We start from the raw sequence: 19,959 nt of genomic DNA on the forward strand, positions 1-19,959 counted from the left end.
TAATACTCCCTTTACCCTCGACACTTCACCTCATGCCATTAAAAAGCACTTGGCCTAGAATGCAGGACGACTGTCGCTTGCATTAAAAGGAAAATCCAGAGTATGATTTGCTCAGTAATGTTAAAGACGATCACGATCTGCTCCAGTGATTGTGAATGATGATGATGATATTAATACTCGAGTACTGATGATGAAGAACTTCTTCTCGATGTCTGGTATTTAGTTCTTCATGTATGAGTCTGTATGCGTTGTTGGTGTTTTCGAGGTGCCTTGACTGAGGAGATTAGAGTTAAATGGTTAAACGAAAAAACAAACCCACTTTGCAAAAACGACTCGTGTACCGCTACTGTTCCATAATCCACCTGGCAAACACAACTAACAGCAGTTCACACTGTCCATTCCAGGGATCTAAATCCACACGAAGAGTGCAGTGGATAACACACACATACACACACACACAGAGCACAAACCTCACTGTCACTCAAAAACCTCATATCTCTAACTTTACGAGCAGTTTTACAGTTTTCAGCCTGTCCACTATGGGAACCTGTTTAAAAAAAAAAAGCCCAAATCGCGTTCACACCTGAACATTTTAATCCGGTTTAAGACTATTTAAATAGTTTTTACCCTTGATGCAATTAGTCTGGGCAGGTGTGAACACAGTAACTTGAATGGAGAGAAAGAGATGGCCCTGGTCCAAATTCCAGATAATTACTGGGGATGTGTATTGGCATCATGATACAGGGCTAACATTTCAGTGTATCATGATAGATATACTGCAATACTCTAAGCAAGGCACTATAAACCAAATATAAAAATAAACCAAACTAAAAAAAATTATAAATAAAAACTACAGCACTGACCACTAGTGCTTAAGGTTTAAACACGACAACACATAAGAATGAACCACTTCTGACACCAATATTTACTATATAACTATTAATTAAAGATAAATAGTGTTTTTTTTTTTTTTTTTTTGTAATTACCAATAATTACTACAGCTAAAGTATGAATAGGTGCCATTTCTTCTGTTGTTCCATGTTAAACTGCACTAGTCTACACTAGTCCAGACACAGGAGATGTTGATGGAGAATGGAGGAAGTCAATGTATAAAAAGGTCATATTGATCAATTAATAAAATCCAATGAATAGTTTGTCCCATTTAAAGTCATATATGGTGCAGCTTTGATAACTGTCTGATCAGATGAAGCAATAAAACAATGAGATAAAATACTACCATTGAAGTACAATGATATAAGGGTACGTTTTCAGTTACGTTTCTCTAGCTCTAAGGCTAGGAGCAGAGGCGTTCGTTGATAGTGCGCCTTATAATCCGGTGCACCTTATAGTCCAAACAACACAGTAAGTTAGAGAGAATATATGAAATACAAAATAGAAAAAACTGAAAATCAATTAAAAACAATAAAATAATTCCAAAAATATTATGAAATTTGGATGAAATGTAAAGAACAGCTCAAATTTAAATGACATCAAAAAGTGAAAAGTAAAAACAGCACTACCCTCTAGTGGTTGAAGTTTAAACACAAAACACAGGGATGAACCACTTCTGACACCAATATTTACAGGTAAAATAATAATTAAAAATCAACAGATTGTTTAAAAAAATCGATACAGTATTGCAAAACAAAATAATGCAATACTTTAATAGATATCAATATTTTTGTACTAAAATAGTAAAATAATTCCAAAACTTTCATGAAATTTGGACAAAATGTAAAGAACAACTCAAATTCAAATGATGTCTAAAAGTGTGCATGACTGTGACAATGCACAACAGCAGTACAGCAGTGACTTTTGGCCCTTTAAGAATAGTGTATGTGTGTGTGTGTGTGTGTGTGTGTGTGGTGAGGTAGTGAGGTTGTATTTGGATCCCTGTAAAATGGCATTCACCAGCAGATATGCCTACATGTGTCCAGTGTTCTTCACTGCACTCGTGTTCCGGTTCTTCTGATCCACACTTACTAATGCGTTCATCTCCACCCAGTTCTGCAGTCTTTTATAAATACATACATACAATAACTATAAACACTGCAGGTTTTATCCATTATATACATATATATTATATAAGATATATAAATCAATACTTATTTTCATTGTTTTATATGGGTTTTTTGGAAATAAATGTATTCTCTCTAGCTAAAGTTAATTCAGGGTCTTTGTACTAATCTGACGTTGCTACTGTTCACCTGAAATATCGTAACTTTCACAAAAAAAATAAATAAATAAACAAAGCTTTACAGTTCCAATTTTGTAGCATTTCTATTGGTCCGTTTATCATGACATTTTGAGACAATGTAAAGATAAACTGCCAAATTTGCTTTAAAATGGCAAAAAGAAAACAACATAAAATACAAGGTTTTTCATGATGGTTACGACATATTTTAAAATATATATCACTATTTTTCACATCTCACCGTCATCTGTGAAAGTTAATTGATACTGCAAGTTGTTGTGGTCTCCTGGTTTCAGACTCTTAGTTCCTCAGCTGTTCCTCACTGTTTTAATCACGAGTGTAGATTGTTGTGGCTTTCATTTGGTTTGATTTCATTTGCTTTTTTTGGTTTTGATGCTACACTAGTTTGCCATGTAGCAGTTGCACTGTGCAATATTGGACAGTATGAGGAGTGGGGAAGTGTAACCCTCTGATGTAATGTCTCTACAGTTTGCGATAGTGTATCCTCTCTAGTTCTCAGTGATTTAGATGTGACCAAGCCTTCTCAACTTTGTCACATTAAGCGGGGTTTCCAGGTGACTATTTTGGTGAGTGTCAAAATAAGAGTTTATGGTGTATTGTCAAGATTCACTTTGAATTAAAAAAAATCTATTGCTGCAACCTCTTCTAAACTCTGTGTTTTACTGACCACACTTTTATTTAACTTCCTAGTAGAGGAGGGCGATTTGGCCCTAAAATAGTATCAAAATATTTAATGTGATTTTTTTTTTTTTTGATATAACAAAACACTGATTTTAAAAATATATATATTTCAAGAATACACTACTGCAACAAAATGACAATTACATGCATACAAGATGATATGGCACACCCCTAACTGAGATTTTAAAAAAATAAAAGAATTTTATCAGATTTCTAATAGATGTCAGTGATCCAGAATTTCATGATACTAAAAATAATGCACTCCAGATATCTCCACATATCCAGGATTATACTGGACAGATATAATCTGTCTAGTAGATATATAGCTCTGGAAAAACATAAGAGACCACTTAAAAAAACGCTGTAATATAATCTAAAGAAAGATGGCTGATCAAAAACCATCAAACCAATCTGAACTGCTTTAATTGTTGCACCATTAGGGGCATAAAAGTTATCCAAAAGCAGTGTGTAAGACTGGTGGAGAAGAACATGCCAAGATGCAAAAAAAAAAAAATGTGATTAAAAGGAAGCAAACTGTAGCACCCTTTTGTGATAATTAGGGGTGGGTGATATGGCACAATATTTCAGGGTATAAAATCAATCACAATATTGAAAAATGTTGGTGATTTTATTGCGTACGATACAATATGGCACCCCCCTACTTGCTAGCACGGCAAAGTCAAGTGTTGAATTAACTCCCACAGAGTTGATTTTAACTCTTTCCTAGGGTTTATCTAACACCTTAGAGCCAGAGTTCCTTTTTAACACTAAGTCTGAAAAGAGTTAAACAAATATAATAAAAGAAGATTAGTCAGTTCATAAGACTATTTATTATTGAATTATTATTCTATGGTGGTTAGCTTTATGTTTTTGCTTACATCTTACCAGTGTTTTTTTTTTTTTTTTCCCACTGCATGGGAACTTTAATCCTGCATTGCTGTTTAAACCTTTAATCCTGTTTTAAGAGCATTGCCAACACTTTATCACAGTTTACATTTTAACTTGCTCTTATAGACTTCAACACGTTGGCAAGGCAACCAACCATTATATACAATATAATGGAATACCCAATGAAAGGTAGCCCTGCTGGGAAGACTACATACTTATGAAGTAAATTAGGATCGGGGGAACACACCTATTATTGCAAATAATTAATTTAATTCAGAGAAGTTTCATTAAATCTCTGTAAAATTTGGCAGTATTTATTGGGCTTGTTTGGGTTAATAACTCCAACACTGAACACTATTTAATAAGTTAAAACTACACTTTAAGAGTGAAAATCAATTGTTAGCTGTTAAACTCTGAAACTTCAGCTCTCCATTTTTTGCTGTACATTTAAAACACTGATAATCAAACATAGCATTAAATATTCTGTATATTCTGTATTCTGTATATAAAGAATACTGCACTGATCTACATTTCTATGAAGATTTATTTCCTCCAAACATAGTTGTAAAATATATTTACACTATTATTTGAATACCTCATGGTAATAATTGAATAAGATCTGTACTATATGTATATATTGCCCAGTATACACAGTTAATAAAACCTCAGTTCCTTTCAGTTCAGTCTTTAGTATCATTTACTTTCCATCTTCAGTCCAGATATAACCAAACTAAACTAAAGCATAAGAAACATATTATATAGATGCATCACACACACACTGATCTATTTTAAGCATTTATCTATTTTATTGTTGATGATTATGGCTCACAACTAATGAAAACCCAAAAATCTGTATCTTAGTAAGTTAAAATACTATATAAGACCAGTTGATACTTTTGGAAGTGTGGGCAGTGTGCCAAGTCCTGCTGGAAAATGAAATCCACATCTTCATAAAAGTTGTCAGCAGAGGGAAGCATGAAGTGCTTTAAGATTTTGTGGGAAAACAAAACTGCACTGACTTTAGACTTGATAATAAAACACAGTGGATCAACACCAGCAGATGACATGTCTCTCCAAACCATCACTGATCATCAGTACATTTTACATTTCATTTGTAAATCAAGGGAGCAGTCTGGAGGAAGAGTGGAGAGACACACAGTCCAAACTGCTTTAGGTCTAGTGTGAAGTTTCTACAATCAGTGATGGTTTGGAGAGACATGTCAATCTTAAAGCACTTTAATGCATCCCTCTGCTGACAACTTTTATGAAAATGCAGATTTCATTTTCCAGCAGGAACAATTGGACACTGGTTTCCCTGTCCTTCACTGAAGGTGCAGTTCTTCATGGTGACCACAGGGTGTAGTCAGATTTCTGTTTGGAGAGCAGGTTCAGGGATGCTGTAGTTTCTGAGCTGAGCTGCTTCATTCATTCAGACTGAGGGACAGACCTGCGCTCTGCGGATCACTCAGCCCGGGCTCTGGAACTCTGGATGGGCGCGCGGGGCTGAGCGGGGCTGCTAGAGCTCCTCTGCTGCCCGGACCTCGTTTTCCTCGCGCTGCGGCTGCAGAGTATGAGCGAGCGGAGAGCGGAGCGGCGCGCATGGCGGGCGGAGTGAGGAGGGCGCGCGGGGAGCCAGGCAGGTTCAGCCGCCGCCGCCGATGCTGCTGCTGCTGCTGGAGCCCCGGAGCCGCACTGCTGCTGCTGATGATACTGCTGCTGATGCGGCTACACAGCTGCACAGGGTCCAGCACGGGTAAGCACGAGCGCTGCAGTGCGTTGCATTGTACTGTATTCCATTGCATTGCATTGAATTGAATTGCATTGAATTACACTGATTTGCAATGTGCAAAGTTGTACAGAAAGAAAGAGTAAATGGAAGCTTCAGTTTTGCATGGAGTTATGCATGGCTGTATTTGGTTATTTTTCAGTGTTTATGCATTAAAAAAAAAAAAAAAAAAAAAACTTTTGATGCTTTGCAAATAATTTGTATTTAATGGCATACACCACTTTTTACTCAATTACTTTACTCTAATTTAATATTAGATATTGCATCTCTCAAAAACACACAAAAGCCCATTTCATAGTTTCATACTTTCTTTAATGGTGTTATAATTTTGTGAAATGTGTGGGACATTGGGCCTCCAGGAGCCAAATTGGGAAAAAAAAATGTATAAATGTAATCTGGGCCACCTAGAAACGCTGCATGCTTGGTCTTCTCTTTGATATGCCCTATAAAACAGATCTCTCACGGCTACTTTAGGTAGTTAACCTCTTAGTGAGAGAAATAAACATCAGTTTTCGGGAAGAATCTTTTTCTATTTGGGACGATTGTGAGGTTAATGTCTGTCGTATTGAGAAAAAACTAGCTTGTAATGTAAACTGGGACACTTGGTTATATAGTGGACACTTCTGGAAACTCTGCATGCTTGGTCCTCTCAAAATGAATTCATTTTTCAAATCAAATCAAATTTATTTGTATAGCGCTTTTTACAACAGGTGTTGGCACAAAGCAGCTTTACAGAAACATGATTACAGGACAAAGAATCAGGCAAAACATTAAACATAGAAAATACAGAATACAGAACCCCCAGTGAGCGCGGAGGCAAGGAAAAACTCCCTCAGAGCTGCAGGAGGAGGAAGAAACCTTGGGAGGACCAAGACTCACATTTGAGGGGGGACCATCCTACCACTGGTCAAACGGCTTTTAAATTAAAATTTAAAAAGTCTTTTATACATCCATATAGGTTTTATATATTCAGGAGTGTAATAGCGCACCACTAATGGCTTGGATGTAATCAGTAGTGGAGAGTAAGATGGATGATGAGCAGCTGATCTGTGGTGGTGGTGGAGAAGAGCTGACTTCAGAAACTCCATCAGTCTGGCCGGACAGGAGACGCGAGAGCCTGAGGGTCCAACATCAGTATCGGGTCAGACAGGTGGGCAGTCAGTAACTCGGAGGAAGGCAGAGAGATGGAATTAGTTTTGACTGGATTTATGTAAAACGGAGAATATTAAAACATTATCAGAGTGTGGCTAATGACTCCGGCAGAACTGAATAAAACAGCCTAACTAAAGGCAGAGAGCCAGAAGGTAACATAGACATGGAGGCTCCCTGAAACGCTGGCATCCACCCACTCCACCGTCCACAAACCTGAGTGACCGTGTGCAGTGGGAGAACAACAGCACCAGCATCTCAGTTTACCCACAATTCCCTCTGTTCATGAACCCCTGAATCTGCAGCCTTATCTAAAGGAAAAAACATTAATTACCAAAAGCTAAACTAAACAAGTAAGTTTTCAGTCTAGACTTAAAGATTGAGACTGTGTCTGAGTCCCGAACATATTCGGGGAGATTATTCCAGAGTTGAGGCGCTTTATAAGAGAAAGCTCTTCCTCCTGCAGAGCTCCTCTGAATTTTTCTTTGATATGTTCGGTTTTATCCAACCTTTAAAACAGTTCTCTCACGGCTACTTTAGGTAGTGTACCTCTTAGTGAGTAAGAAAACACATCAGCTTTAGGGATGAATCTTGTTCTATTTGGAATGATGGTAAGGGTAATGTGTGTCATTTTGAGAGAAAAAAAAAAGCTTATAGTGTAAACTGGGCCACTTGGTTATATAGTGGACACTTCTGGATACTCAGCATGCTTGGTCCTCTCAAAATAAGTGAATTCTCTTTGATATACCCTGTAAAAAAAACAGTTCGCACTTTGAGGTTAATGTCTGCCATATTTAGGAAAACTAGTTTATGATGTAAACTGGGCCACTTGGTTATGTAGTGGACACTTCCGGCAACTCTGAATGCTTGACCATTTTAAATTAAACAAATTCATCTAGGCTCTACCCAGCAAGTGCACCACCACACTGATATGTTCGCTTTTATCACCAGATCATCATATTCAACATCATTAAGCAATGATTTGATAAAGCATACTGTATGAGGTAACTACAGTATATAACAATAAATAGTACAATTATTGACAAAAGAGTTTACACGCAAGTGTACCTCTTAGTGAGAGATCACTGACCGCAAAACATTCCTCTACGACTCACTCAAAGTCATTTTCTAACCAGCTGATAGACTTTTAAAAATGTACCCCTACCCCTTCTTTTCAAGTGTAACTTTTCCCCTTGGGAGTCATAAGGAGAATGGGTGAAATCCTCCTCCTAAGAATTTGGAAACCCTTCAACCACCTGATACGTCATCAGGAGCGCTGAAGTTCAGTAACCTAGCTGTTGCTGGTTAACTAGTTAACTTTAGGGCTTTATTGTATGTCTTCAGAAAGGGAGGAGATGGTGCAGAAATTAATTATTATTGTCGATTTCTTAATTCCTCTGTGAAGAGGAGCTGAAATTAGCTTTGATTAGCTTTTGTTAGCTTTTATTTTATTTTTCCGTTACGCCTTAAATGCTGCATCCCCTGCCATCTTTTGCACCATTTAAGGTGGAACGGGATAGTTAGCTAGCTAGCTAGCTACTGAGACAAACTACTAGAGATCTTTTTTATGCTTGTTATAAAGAATTTGGCCATAAAACATTAAAACTCCACATTAAACTATGGTAATATAGTGACGATTGTCATTTTTAACAAGAACGATATTTACAATTGTGGGTTTCTTACCAGTAATTCTCATACCACTTTGTTTGAAGTGTGAATCAGAAAAATCTCAGTTTGAAGGGCTTTCGAGACCCATCCCTTCCCGTAACCTACCCCTCCAGCCTAACAAGAATCAGGACACCCCTACCCCTCATCATACACGGGCAAAACAGAGGGGTAGGGCCAAGGGGTGAAATGGGATTGGGCCTAAATCTACTTTTGGGTAGTGTACCTCTTGGTGAGAGAAACCACATCAGCTTTGGCGAAGAATCCCCATGTTTTGTTGCAACAATGGTCTGGTTGGTGTATGCTGGATTGAGTAAAACTAGTTTGTAAACTGGGCCACCTGGTTATATAGTGGACACTTTTGGAAACTCTGCATGCTTGGTCCTTTTAAAATAAAATGTCCTTCCTTTTTTTAAGTGCAAACTTGCTATAGGATAACAATGGCTTCCAATGGCTTTTAATGGCTTTGTCTTCCTGGCTCTATACTGAACATGTACGTCCCATGTGACCGTATGACTGTATGACCATATGGCACACTGGCCTCCATAGTGCACTGACGGCCAATTATAATTCTACTATCGTAGCTGAATCCACTCTCAAACCTTGAGGAATCAGCTGCTGCCTGTTTCACTGCAATGCCTAACTGCTCCCAGCTTCCAGTGCTGGATCTGGTTCTCCGCTAGCGTGGGAGTGCTCGATGCAGAGCTGAGCAGGGAAAAGAAGGGCTCTGCAGCACTGCTTTGTCCTTCCAGCTCGAGTGCACTCGCAGAGCGGAGAGGAGTATACAGCGTCTCAGCAGCTTTTACAGTGTAGTACATACATGTATGCAGTGCTGTGCTTTGCAGTGATGGGCATCTGAACGGAGTACGTCTCTCTATGGTTCTGTACTGGTTTGGGTCTAAATCTAGCACTTTAATCCAGGTTAAGAAAGGGCTTGGTTGTGCGGTACACTGGTGTGTGAGGTGTAAGGAGTGGGCGTGTTGGAGCAAAGCATGGAGTCTTGCAGGGATGCACACTTTGAGAGGTATAGACTAGTTCTAAGTGGCCAGGGAGGGAGGTTCGGATAAGCATCATTGACGTGATTGTATGATGTGACTTGAGACCATGTGCAGTATCACAATACCTGATATAAACGTGATAAAGCAATAATTGGTTCTGTAAAAACTCCAGATTACATTAGAACATTAGAACAAATGCATATTAACATACATTACCAGTCAAAAGTTTGGACACACTTCTTCTCATTCAATGTGTTTTCTTTTTTTTCATAATATTTTAAATAAAACAAAATAATATTGAAGACTACATTAAAGCTATACAGGAACACATGCAGGATTATGTTTTATACTTTAGATTTTTCTAAGTAGCACATTTAGCTTTGATAGTGTCATAAAATACTTTTAAAATGGCAATAATTGCGTATATTGCAGTTCTTTTAGGGACAATATATAATCAAAAAAAAAAAAAAAAAGCAGTTCTCGTGACAGTTTTATATCAACCGTGAGTGTTTGACTGTTTTTCATGTCTGAATAAGGTGATGAGTTTGTTTACTTGAATAGTTTTCCATTCGGTTTGGTTTGTTTTCACACAGCTAAAAACATAAATGCACCAAATTGGGCCCCAACAAACCACACAAGCCTGTTGTCCCCTCTGATTGGTCAGAGCTGTCTGGTGTGGGAGCAGAGAAGTAAATACAGCAAAAAAAATGAAATTATGCGTCCCAGACTTTTACAGAATCTGCACATTTACAGATTTCTTTCGTTTTTGCATTTTTTGTCATACGAACATTTTTCAGATTATCAAACAAACTTAGTAAATATAAAAAACGGAGTAAATATAAAATGCACTTTTTCAAATGATGATTTCATTTATAAAGGGAAAAAAATATCCAAACCAATCTAGCCGTTTGTGAAAAAAAGCATTTGCTGCCCCATAAATGAACTGTGATTAATCACACTTTTTGGGAAGCTGAGTTCAATTTAGTTACTACTAACTACAACCAGACCTGATTACTGCCAGACCTGTAGAATCAAAAAATAGAGCCTGTCTTACAACAGAAAGCTCAGACTGGCTTAAAAAAAAACAAAATGATATTCATGCTGGAAACCCCTCCAATTTATCTGAATTAAAACAATTATGTAAAGAAGAGTGGACCAAAATTCTTCCACAGAGATGTGAAAGACTCTGTGGTAGTTATCAGTAAAGCTTGATTGGCAGTTGTTGACGTCAAAGATGGCACAACCAAGTTAGATTTAGATTAAGCTGTCAAACACTTTTTCACACAGAGCTAGATTGATTTCAAAAATGTTTTTTTTTTATATTTACTCAGGATATCTTCGTCTGATATTAAAGTTTGTTTGATAATCGGAAAAGAATATCAGTGTAAATTAAAGCTGTGGAGTAAGTGGATTTGCACATGCGTGAAAACAGTTTAGCATGGAGCAGTAATTATCTGGGTAATAAATCAGGTTAAACTGCACCTGAACAGTTGTTAAGCTCAATCGTAAGGGGGAAGTGTGATAAGCAGGTAAGATTGAGGTCAGATTGAGGTCAGATCGCGTTCTCACCACAAACAAGCTGTTCCAGAGTTGGTTTAGGACCGGAACGAGACCACCTCTTCTCACATGTCTCAGTTTGAGTGGGATTACTGTTTTTATACCTGACGCAAACCTACCAGAGTTAGTTTTAACTGGACTAAATAGTGTTTTTTTACGGAAACTTCCAGTTATTTGTGCTGAACTGTACCATAATTTCTGTAAAACAAGAACATGAAAAGCTTTAAAACTGACTTTCAGGAGTGTGGATATATAGAGTGTGTGTGTGTTTGTGGACCTTGCTGGTGTGCTTCCAGAAGAGCCGAGCCGTATGCAGGGCACAGCAGAATCAGAACTGGGTCATGGTGCTGAGAGGGCTGTTAAGAGATCAGCTCAATTCTCCAGAAAACCTGATGGATATCTGTTTGGTGTTATGTAACCGCTCTAGAACACTTAAAGCAGTTTATGATTATATGTATTATATATTTACTGAACTCAGAAATACATTGTGATAATGTACTTTTGTTACAATACTGTATACAGCTCTGGAAAAAAAATAAGAGACCACTTAAAAATTATAAGTTTCTTTGATTTTACCAAATTAAAAACCTCTGGAAAATAATCAAGAGGAAGATGGATGATCACAAACCATCAAACCAAACTGAACTGCTTGAATTTTTGCACCAGGAGTGACATAAAATTATCCAAAAGCAGTGTGTAAGACTGCTGGAGGAGAACATGCCAGGATGCATGAAAACTGTGATTTAAAACCAGGGTTATTCCACCAAATATTGATTTCTGAACTCTTATGAATATTAACATGTAAATAAATGCTTTAAATAACAATATTTTTATTTGAAATTTGGGAGAAATGTTGTCCCTACTTTATAGAATAAAACAACAATGTTCATTTTACTCAAACATAAACCTATAAATAGCAAAATCAGAGAAACTGATTCAGAAACTGAAGTGGGCTCTTAATTTTTTTTTTAGAGCTGTATGTATGAGTTGAGTGCAGATACACCTCTGAACTTTACTCCTCCTTCCTCGACGTCTCAACAAACGGCTGCAGCAGCAGGATTAGAGTTAACCAGCACTGTAATTAGAAGGAGACGTGTGACTGATTGGGTGGAACAAAAGCTCACCAGAGTTCAGAGTGTGGCCTTTTGTGGAGAAGATTGCTCCACATTTTGAGCACTCGGCTAAATTCACTGAATCCACTGAGAACTGCTGTACCTTCAGCTTTTTCTTCCACTCAGCACTGAAGCTCCTGACTTATCAGGTTCATTTCTTTCAGCTGATCACTGCTGTTAGAAGCTGTCGTAGAAGACTGGAAGGAGTGAGGGCTTTGACGTCGAGTGTAATGACATTTGTGATAAATATGAAGAAAAAAAAAGATTTGTTCTCTGTTCTCTTCAGAAAAGATGTGAATGAGCCATGGTTCATTGATGCTCATGGAGTTCCCACTTAAAAAATTACAGATAGCTCAGAGCTTTTCTGGTGGCTTACCTAATGCCAGGTATAAATTCCCCAAGTGTTGAGCTGTAGAGCAGTTGTAGAACTGTGTTTTCTGTAATGATATAGCTCCATCCAGTACATTTTAATAGTCAAGATCAAGACCGGGATATGTCAAGTCCGAGTCAAGACCAGGGGCCTCATGTACTAAGACTTGCGTGGACTTCCTACTAAAATGTTCCGTACGCTCAGACCTGAAAAGTTCCGTACGCACAAAAAAATACGGATTTATCAAACCGTGCGTAGACAGAATCCCACGTACTTTCTCTTAGTACATCACAATCAACTCGAAATTAAGCACAAGTGCACGAAAACAACACACCTGCCATGACTCCTCCCTCAATTACGCAGAGTATAAAGTTAGAATAATAATAATAATAAAAATATATATATAATAAAAATTATTATTATTATATTATTATTATTAATATGATATACGTGTAGTGTATATTTACCCATGTTTAAATTGTATTATTCTAAGAGGGATAATAAATTATTTCATTTAAATGCTTTAAATGAGTTGCTTACCAAGAAGCCACACGTCACGCACTCAGCTTGTTTTCTTATCCTCCTATGCTCTTGAAAATCTAAAACGGCTTATGAGTCAGTCATCATCATGGGCCAAAAAAACATAATGGTCGTGGAAAATGCGCTCTCAATGAATTTGGCCATTAGCAATATTTTCCAATAATGCCAACGTTGCCAACTCCAACAACTCCAGCGCAAACTTTTATGCATTTTTATAGAATCTAGGCTAAGTGGAATCACTTTAAACGATTATTTATGCAAGCCAATGATATTGTCTGATTAATTAACTTTATTTTACCCAATAATGCTTAACTACAATGTGTGCATAAAGGATATCTTAATAGTTGTAATTTCAATGCATCGCCTCTAAGTGTCGCCAAATGACAAAAACACAATACATACGCACAAAAAAAAGGCGTACGCCCGAAACAAAAGTTCCGTGGGGGAACGCACTTTCACACGTTCAAGTCAAATTTAGTACATCTGACCGTGAGCGTGAAATATGGCGTACGCAATATTTTTGTGCGTATGCACCTTTAGTACATGAGGCCCCTGGACTTTCAATAGTTGAGTCCGAGTCAAGAACAAGACTTTCAGTAGTTGAGTCTGAGTCAAGACCAGGGGCCTCATGTACTAAGACTTGCGTGGACTTCCTACTAAAATGTTCCGTACGCACAAAAAAATCCGGATTTATCAAACCGTGCGTAGGCAGAATTCCACGTACTTTCTCTTAGTACATCACAATCAACTTGAAATCAAGCGCAAATGCACGAAAACAACACACTTGCCACGACTCCTCCCTCAATTACGCAGAGTATAATGTTATATTATTATTATTATTATTATTATTATTATTATTATTATTATTATTATTAATAATAATAATATTATATACGCATAGCGTATAATTACCCATGTTTTAAGTTTTATTATTCTAAGATAAATGCTTTCATTTAAATGCTTTAAATGAGTTGCCTACCAAAAAGACACACGTCACGCACTCAGCTTGTTTTCTTATGCTCTAAGCCAGTCATCATCATGGGCCAAAAAAACATAATGGTCACGGAAAATGCGCGCTCAATGAATTCGGCCATTAGCAGTATTTTCCAGTAATGCCAACGCTGCATCTCCAACAACTCCAGCGGAAACCTGATCTAGGCTAAGTGGAAACACGTTAAACGATTATTTCTGTAAGACAATGAAACTGTCTGATTAATTTACTTTATTTTACCCAATAATGCTTACTTCAATGTGTGCATAAAGGATATCTTAATAGTTGTAATTTCAATGCATCGCCTCTAAGTGTCGCCAAATGACAAAAACACAATACATACGCACAAAAAAAAGGCGTACGCCCAAAACAAAACTTCCGTGGGGGAACGCACTTTCACACGTTCAAGTCAAATTTAGTACATCAGACCGTGAGCGTGAAATATGGCGTACGCAATGTTTTTGTGCGTACGCACCTTTAGTACATGAGGCCCCAGGACTTTCAGTAGTTGAGTCTGAATCAAGACCAAAAAGGTTTACTTGTTGCCTCTATGTCAAGACCGAGATTTTAGTCACTGAGTTTGAGCCAAGGCCAAAACTTTTACTAGTTGATTGTGAGTTAAGACTATATCTGTAGTGGTTGAGTCTGAGTCGAGACCAAGATTTTTAGTAGTTATGTCAGAGTCAAGACCATGATTTGTAGTATTTGAGTCCAAGCCAAAGCCAAGAATTTTAGTAGTTGACTCTGAGTCAAGACTAAAACTTTTAATAGATGAGTCTCAGTCAAGACAAAGACTTTTAGTAAATGAATTACAGTGAAGACCAAGACTTTTAGTAGTTAGCCAGAGTCAAGACCAAGACTTTCAATAGTTAAGTCTCAGTTAGGACCAAGGCTTTTAATAGTTGAGTCTGAATCAAGACCAATATTTGTAGTAGTTGAGTCCAAGTCAAGACAAAACTTTTAATAGTTAACTCTGAGTCAAGACCAAGACTTTTAGTAGTTGAGTCAGATTCAAGACTAATACTTTCAATAGTTTAGTCTGAGTCAAGACCAAGACTTTTAATAGTTGAGTCATGGTCAAGACCAAGACATTTAGTAGTTGAGTCAGATTCAAAATCAGTATTTTCAATAGTTGAGTCTGAGTCAAGACCAAGGCTTTTAATAGTTGAGTCATGGTCAAGACCAAGACATACAATAGTTGAGTCTGAGTCAAAGCAATGACTTTTTATAGTTGAGTCTGAGTCAAGACAAAGATTTGTAGTCGAGTCTAAGCCAAGACCAAGACTTTTAGTAGTTGAGTCTGAGTCAAGACCAAGACTCTCAAGAGTTAAGTCAGAATCAAGACCAAAATGGATTACTAGTTGACTCTAAGTCAAGACCAAGACTTTTAGTAGATGAGTCCTAGTCAAAACCAATAATTTTAGTAGTTGACTTTGAGTCATGAACAAGACTTTTAGTAGATGAGTCAGAGTCAAGACCAATACTTTCAATAGATGAGTCAAGACCAATACTTTCAATAGATGAGTCAAGACCAAGATTTGTAGTAGTTAAGTGTTAGTGGGTCTTAATGAAAGCACCATCTGATTAAGATTCATGAGTGCAGAGGTGGTCAGGATCCACTGCAGTCATGGTGCACAATCCCTCTGGTTACTCTCTAACATAAGTAATAAACATAATGGGAGGGAAGCTGCTAGCTCTAGCATGGCCCTTAATTAGCATCCTCTACCATCTGCCCAGGATTACCCTCCCACCACTTTCCTCAACATCCTTACAGAACAGCAGCAGCACACGCAGAGAGTGGGTGGTGCGACTGCAGGACTTTTTATACAGAGCTGAATGTCAGCTCGGCTACGTGCAGAATGATAAAGACATGCCTATAGACTTCATAACATCCTTATAAAGTCATCAAACTTCCATCATTAAATCACTAATGTTGTAGCAATACCACTAGAGAAAAGTGCAAGGCAAGACCAAAACTTTATTGGTCAAGTCCAACTCAAGTCCAAGACGAGGACATAGTAGTGTTCACTCCTTTATTCTTGTGTCCAAGTGGAGACCAAGAGTTTTAGTAGTTTAGTCCAAGTCAAGACCAAGATATGATTAGTCAGAGTCAAGAGCAAGATTTTTAGTAGTCGAGTCCAACTCAAGTCCAAGACAGGGATACATATTGTTCACTTCTTTATTCTTGTGTTCAAGTAGAGACCAATACTTTTAGTAGTGTAGTGCAAGTCAGCACCAATTCTTACTAGTTGAGTCAGGGTCAAGACCAAGATTTTTAGTAGTCTAGATTAACTCAAATTCAAGACAGGGAAACATCATAATGTTCACTTCTTTATTTTTGTGTGCAAGTAAAGACCAATATTTTTAAACCAAGACTTAGTAGTTTAGTCCAAGTCAAGGCCAAGACTTAGTAGTTGAGTCAGAGTCAAGATCAAGACTTATAGTAGTCAAGATCAACTCAAGTCCAAGACAGGGACATATAGTAATGTTCTCTCCTTTATGTTTGAGTCTGATTCATGACCAAGACTTTTACTAGTTTAGTCCTAGTCAAGACCAAGACTTTCAGTAGTTCAGATGAACTTAAGTTCAAGACAGGGACAAATCGATGAGTTTGAGTCAAAACCAAGACATTTAAAAGTTGAGTTTGAGTCAAGACCAAGACCAGGACATGTTGAGGCTAACACAAGACCAAGACTTTTAGTAGTTGAATCCAAGTCAAGACCAAGACTGGGATATGTTAAGTCTGAGTCAAGACCAAGACTTTTAATAGTTGAGTTCATGTCAAGACCAAGATTTTTAGTAGATAAGGCACCTGTTAAGTAAAATGACTATGTTAAATTAATACAGAAAATTAAAGTCATATTGAGTTTATCTGCGCTCACATTGCTAAATGTCTGTGATTGGTCCACCCTCACAGTCCCACCTTCAGAGTTTAAATTGCCGAGTGATGCAGACATACAATTGCACAAGTATAAATGTTCACAATGGTGTAAGGTTTTTGCACAGGCTACACCATAGAATTGCATTGCACATTTAAAGATTGTAATTCAATTATTATTCTGTCATCCCATCAAAAATAGTTGTTGTGACAGGCCAAGTTGCATCCTTAGATTACTCCAGTGATCAGTAACAGTACCAGAGATCCTCTCTTTGTAGTGTTGTGATGAGTAGGTAAAGTAGAATCTGTCAGTTTAGAGAAGTATACTTGTTGTATATGTGATTATTTTATAAATTTTTCTCTTTGTAGTGTTGTGATGAGTAGGTAAAGAAGAAAGCGTCAGTTTTAGAGAAGTATACTTGTTGTATATGTGATTATTAAAAAAATAATAAATCTTCGTTGTGTTGTGATGAGTAGGTAAAGTAGAATCTGTCAGTTTTAGAGAAGTATACTTGCTGTATATGTGATTATTTTATAAATTCTTCTCTTTGTAGTGTTGTGATGATTAAGTAAAGGAGAATCTGTCAGTTTTAGAGAAGTATACTTGTTGTATACGTGATTATTTAAAAAAACAATTCTTTGTAGTGTTGTGATGAGCAGGTAAAGTAGAATCTGTCAGTTTAGAGAAGTATACTTGTTGTATATGTGATTATTTTTAAAATTCTTCTGGATATGATGTTGTGATGACTATGTAAAGGAGAATCTGTCAGTTTTAGAAAAGTATACTTGTTGTATATGTGATTATTTTGAAAATTCTTCTCTTTGTAGTGTTGTGATGAGCAGGTAAAGGAGAATCTGTCAGTTTTAGAGAAGTATACTTGTTGTATATGTGATTATTTAAAAAAATCTTCTGGTTGTGGTGTTGTGATGACTATGTAAAGGAGAATTTGTCAGTTTTAGAGACGTATGCTTGTTGTATATGTGATAATTTTAAAAATTATTCTCTTTGTAGTGTTGTGATGAGCAGGTAAAGGAGAATCTGACAGTACTAGAGAAGTATGCTTGTTGTATATGTGATTATTTTGTAAATTCTTCTCTTTGTAGTGTTGTGATGACTATGTCAAGTAGAATCTGTCAGTTTTAGAAAAGTATACTTGTTGTATATGTGATTATTTTGAAAATTCTTCTTTTGTGGTGTTGTGATGAGCAGGTAAACGAGAATTTGTCAGTTTTAGAGATGTATGCTTGTTGTATATGTGATTATTTTATAAATTCTTCTCTTTGTAGTGTTGTGATGAGCAGGTAAAGTAGAATCTGTCAGTTTAAGAGAAGTATACTTGTTGTAAATGTGATTATTTAAAAAAACAATTCTTTGTAGTGTTGTGATGAGTAGGTAAAGTAGAATCTGTCAGTTTAGAGAAGTATACTTGTTGTATATGTGATTATTTTGAAAATTCTTCTGGTTGTGGTGTTGTGATGACTATGTAAAGTAGAATCTGTCAGTTTTAGAAAAGTATACTTGTTGTATATGTGATTATTTTGAAAATTCTTCTCTTTGTAGTGTTGTGATGAGTAGGTAAAGAAGAAAGCGTCAGTTTTAGAGAAGTATACTTGTTGTATATGTGATTATTAAAAAAATAATAAATCTTCGTTGTGTTGTGATGAGTAGGTAAAGTAGAATCTGTCAGTTTTAGAAAAGTATACTTGTTGTATATGTGATTATTTTGAAAATTCTTCTCTTTGTAGTGTTGTGATGAGTAGGTAAAGAAGAAAGCGTCAGTTTTAGAGAAGTATACTTGTTGTATATGTGATTATTAAAAAAATAATAAATCTTCGTTGTGTTGTGATGAGTAGGTAAAGTAGAATCTGTCAGTTTTAGAGAAGTATACTTGCTGTATATGTGATTATTTTATAAATTCTTCTCTTTGTAGTGTTGTGATGAGCAGGTAAAGGAGAATCTGTCAGTTTTAGAGAAGTATACTTGTTGTATATGTGATTATTTAAAAAATTCTTCTGGTTGTGGTGTTGTGATGACTATGTAAAGGAGAATTTGTCAGTTTTAGAGACGTATGCTTGCTGTATATGTGATTATTCTGAAAATTCTCTATCAGTGTGTGAGGCTGAAGCTGTGTCAGCCGTTACAGCGGTATGTGTGATCATTTTGGCAGAGTAAAGGAGTCTCAGGGAAAGGTTGTAACAAGTGTTGACTCCCTGGGATGGAGGGATGAGAAGCGAGAGAGTGTTTTAGCACAAAGAGAACGGATCTTCAAAGATTTAGAGCTTCTGTGTCTATCCTGATAAAAGCACGGCTGACCTCTGATCACTGCCTGGTGATGAAGGGGATGTGATGGAGAAGCTTTGAGAATCCACTGTATCTAAATGTATGGTAGTGTGATATATTGAGGATAGGGATGTGGACAGAGCCTGGAAAAATAATAATAATTTTAGGTATGACGGCTGATATCAGGTAGACTTAATATAATAATATTTTGACCTCAATCTTTTTTACTGACCTTTATATAAGCAATTATGTTTTTTTCAGCAGGGAGAGCCCATTAATGTAGGCAGTGTTTTTATTTTATTTATAAATAATTATTTATTATAAATGTATTTTGTTTAAGAGATATATCTACGATGGAATTATATTATCATTTATATTATAATTATATTAGAGGCATAATCTGGTCTTAAAATAAAAATAAATAACTGAAAACGCTGACTGAATCCAAATGACAAACATAAACCTGTTAGCTAGCAGTAGCTAACAAAAAATAATCAAAATTCTGGTAGAAAATCTAAATATATTGTCTGAAGTAGAAAATCTAGTAGAGAGAAATAGAACAAGAGAGAAAAAACAGAGTGAGAGAGGTAGAGAGAGATACAGAGAAACATAGATAGAGAGTGAAAGAGAAAGAAAGGAAGAGAAACAGGAAGAGAAAAGGAGAGAAATATATAGAGAAACATATAATTTTAGAGAGAAATAGAATAATAAAAAAGCGAAATTGTGAGAAATACAAGGAACAATTTGGAGAGAAAAAAAAGAAAGAAAAATAAATAGAGAGAGATATGAGGAAAGATTTGGAAAGGAAAAAAAAAGAAAGAAAGAAAGAAAGAAAGAAAGAAATAGAG

At 36.5% G+C, this 19,959-nt stretch overlaps 1 protein-coding gene across 3 annotated transcripts in view; it reads left to right on the forward strand.

Annotated features, from left to right (window-relative positions):
• The first annotated feature begins 5,217 nt into the window (after window positions 1-5,217).
• The window catches only part of kiaa1549lb (KIAA1549-like b), a 113,835-nt gene continuing 99,093 nt past the window's right edge, over window positions 5,218-19,959 (forward strand). For all 3 annotated transcript variants that reach the window (XM_022679495.2, XM_049483529.1, XM_022679497.2), the window contains exon 1: window positions 5,218-5,537. In XM_022679495.2, coding sequence (XP_022535216.2) covers window positions 5,384-5,537 — 154 coding nt within the window. In that variant the 5' untranslated portion in view covers window positions 5,218-5,383. The remainder of the gene's footprint in view (window positions 5,538-19,959) is intronic.

The sequence above is a fragment of the Astyanax mexicanus genome, chromosome 9 (genome assembly GCF_023375975.1).
Source record: "Astyanax mexicanus isolate ESR-SI-001 chromosome 9, AstMex3_surface, whole genome shotgun sequence".
NCBI lineage: Eukaryota > Metazoa > Chordata > Actinopteri > Characiformes > Acestrorhamphidae > Astyanax > Astyanax mexicanus.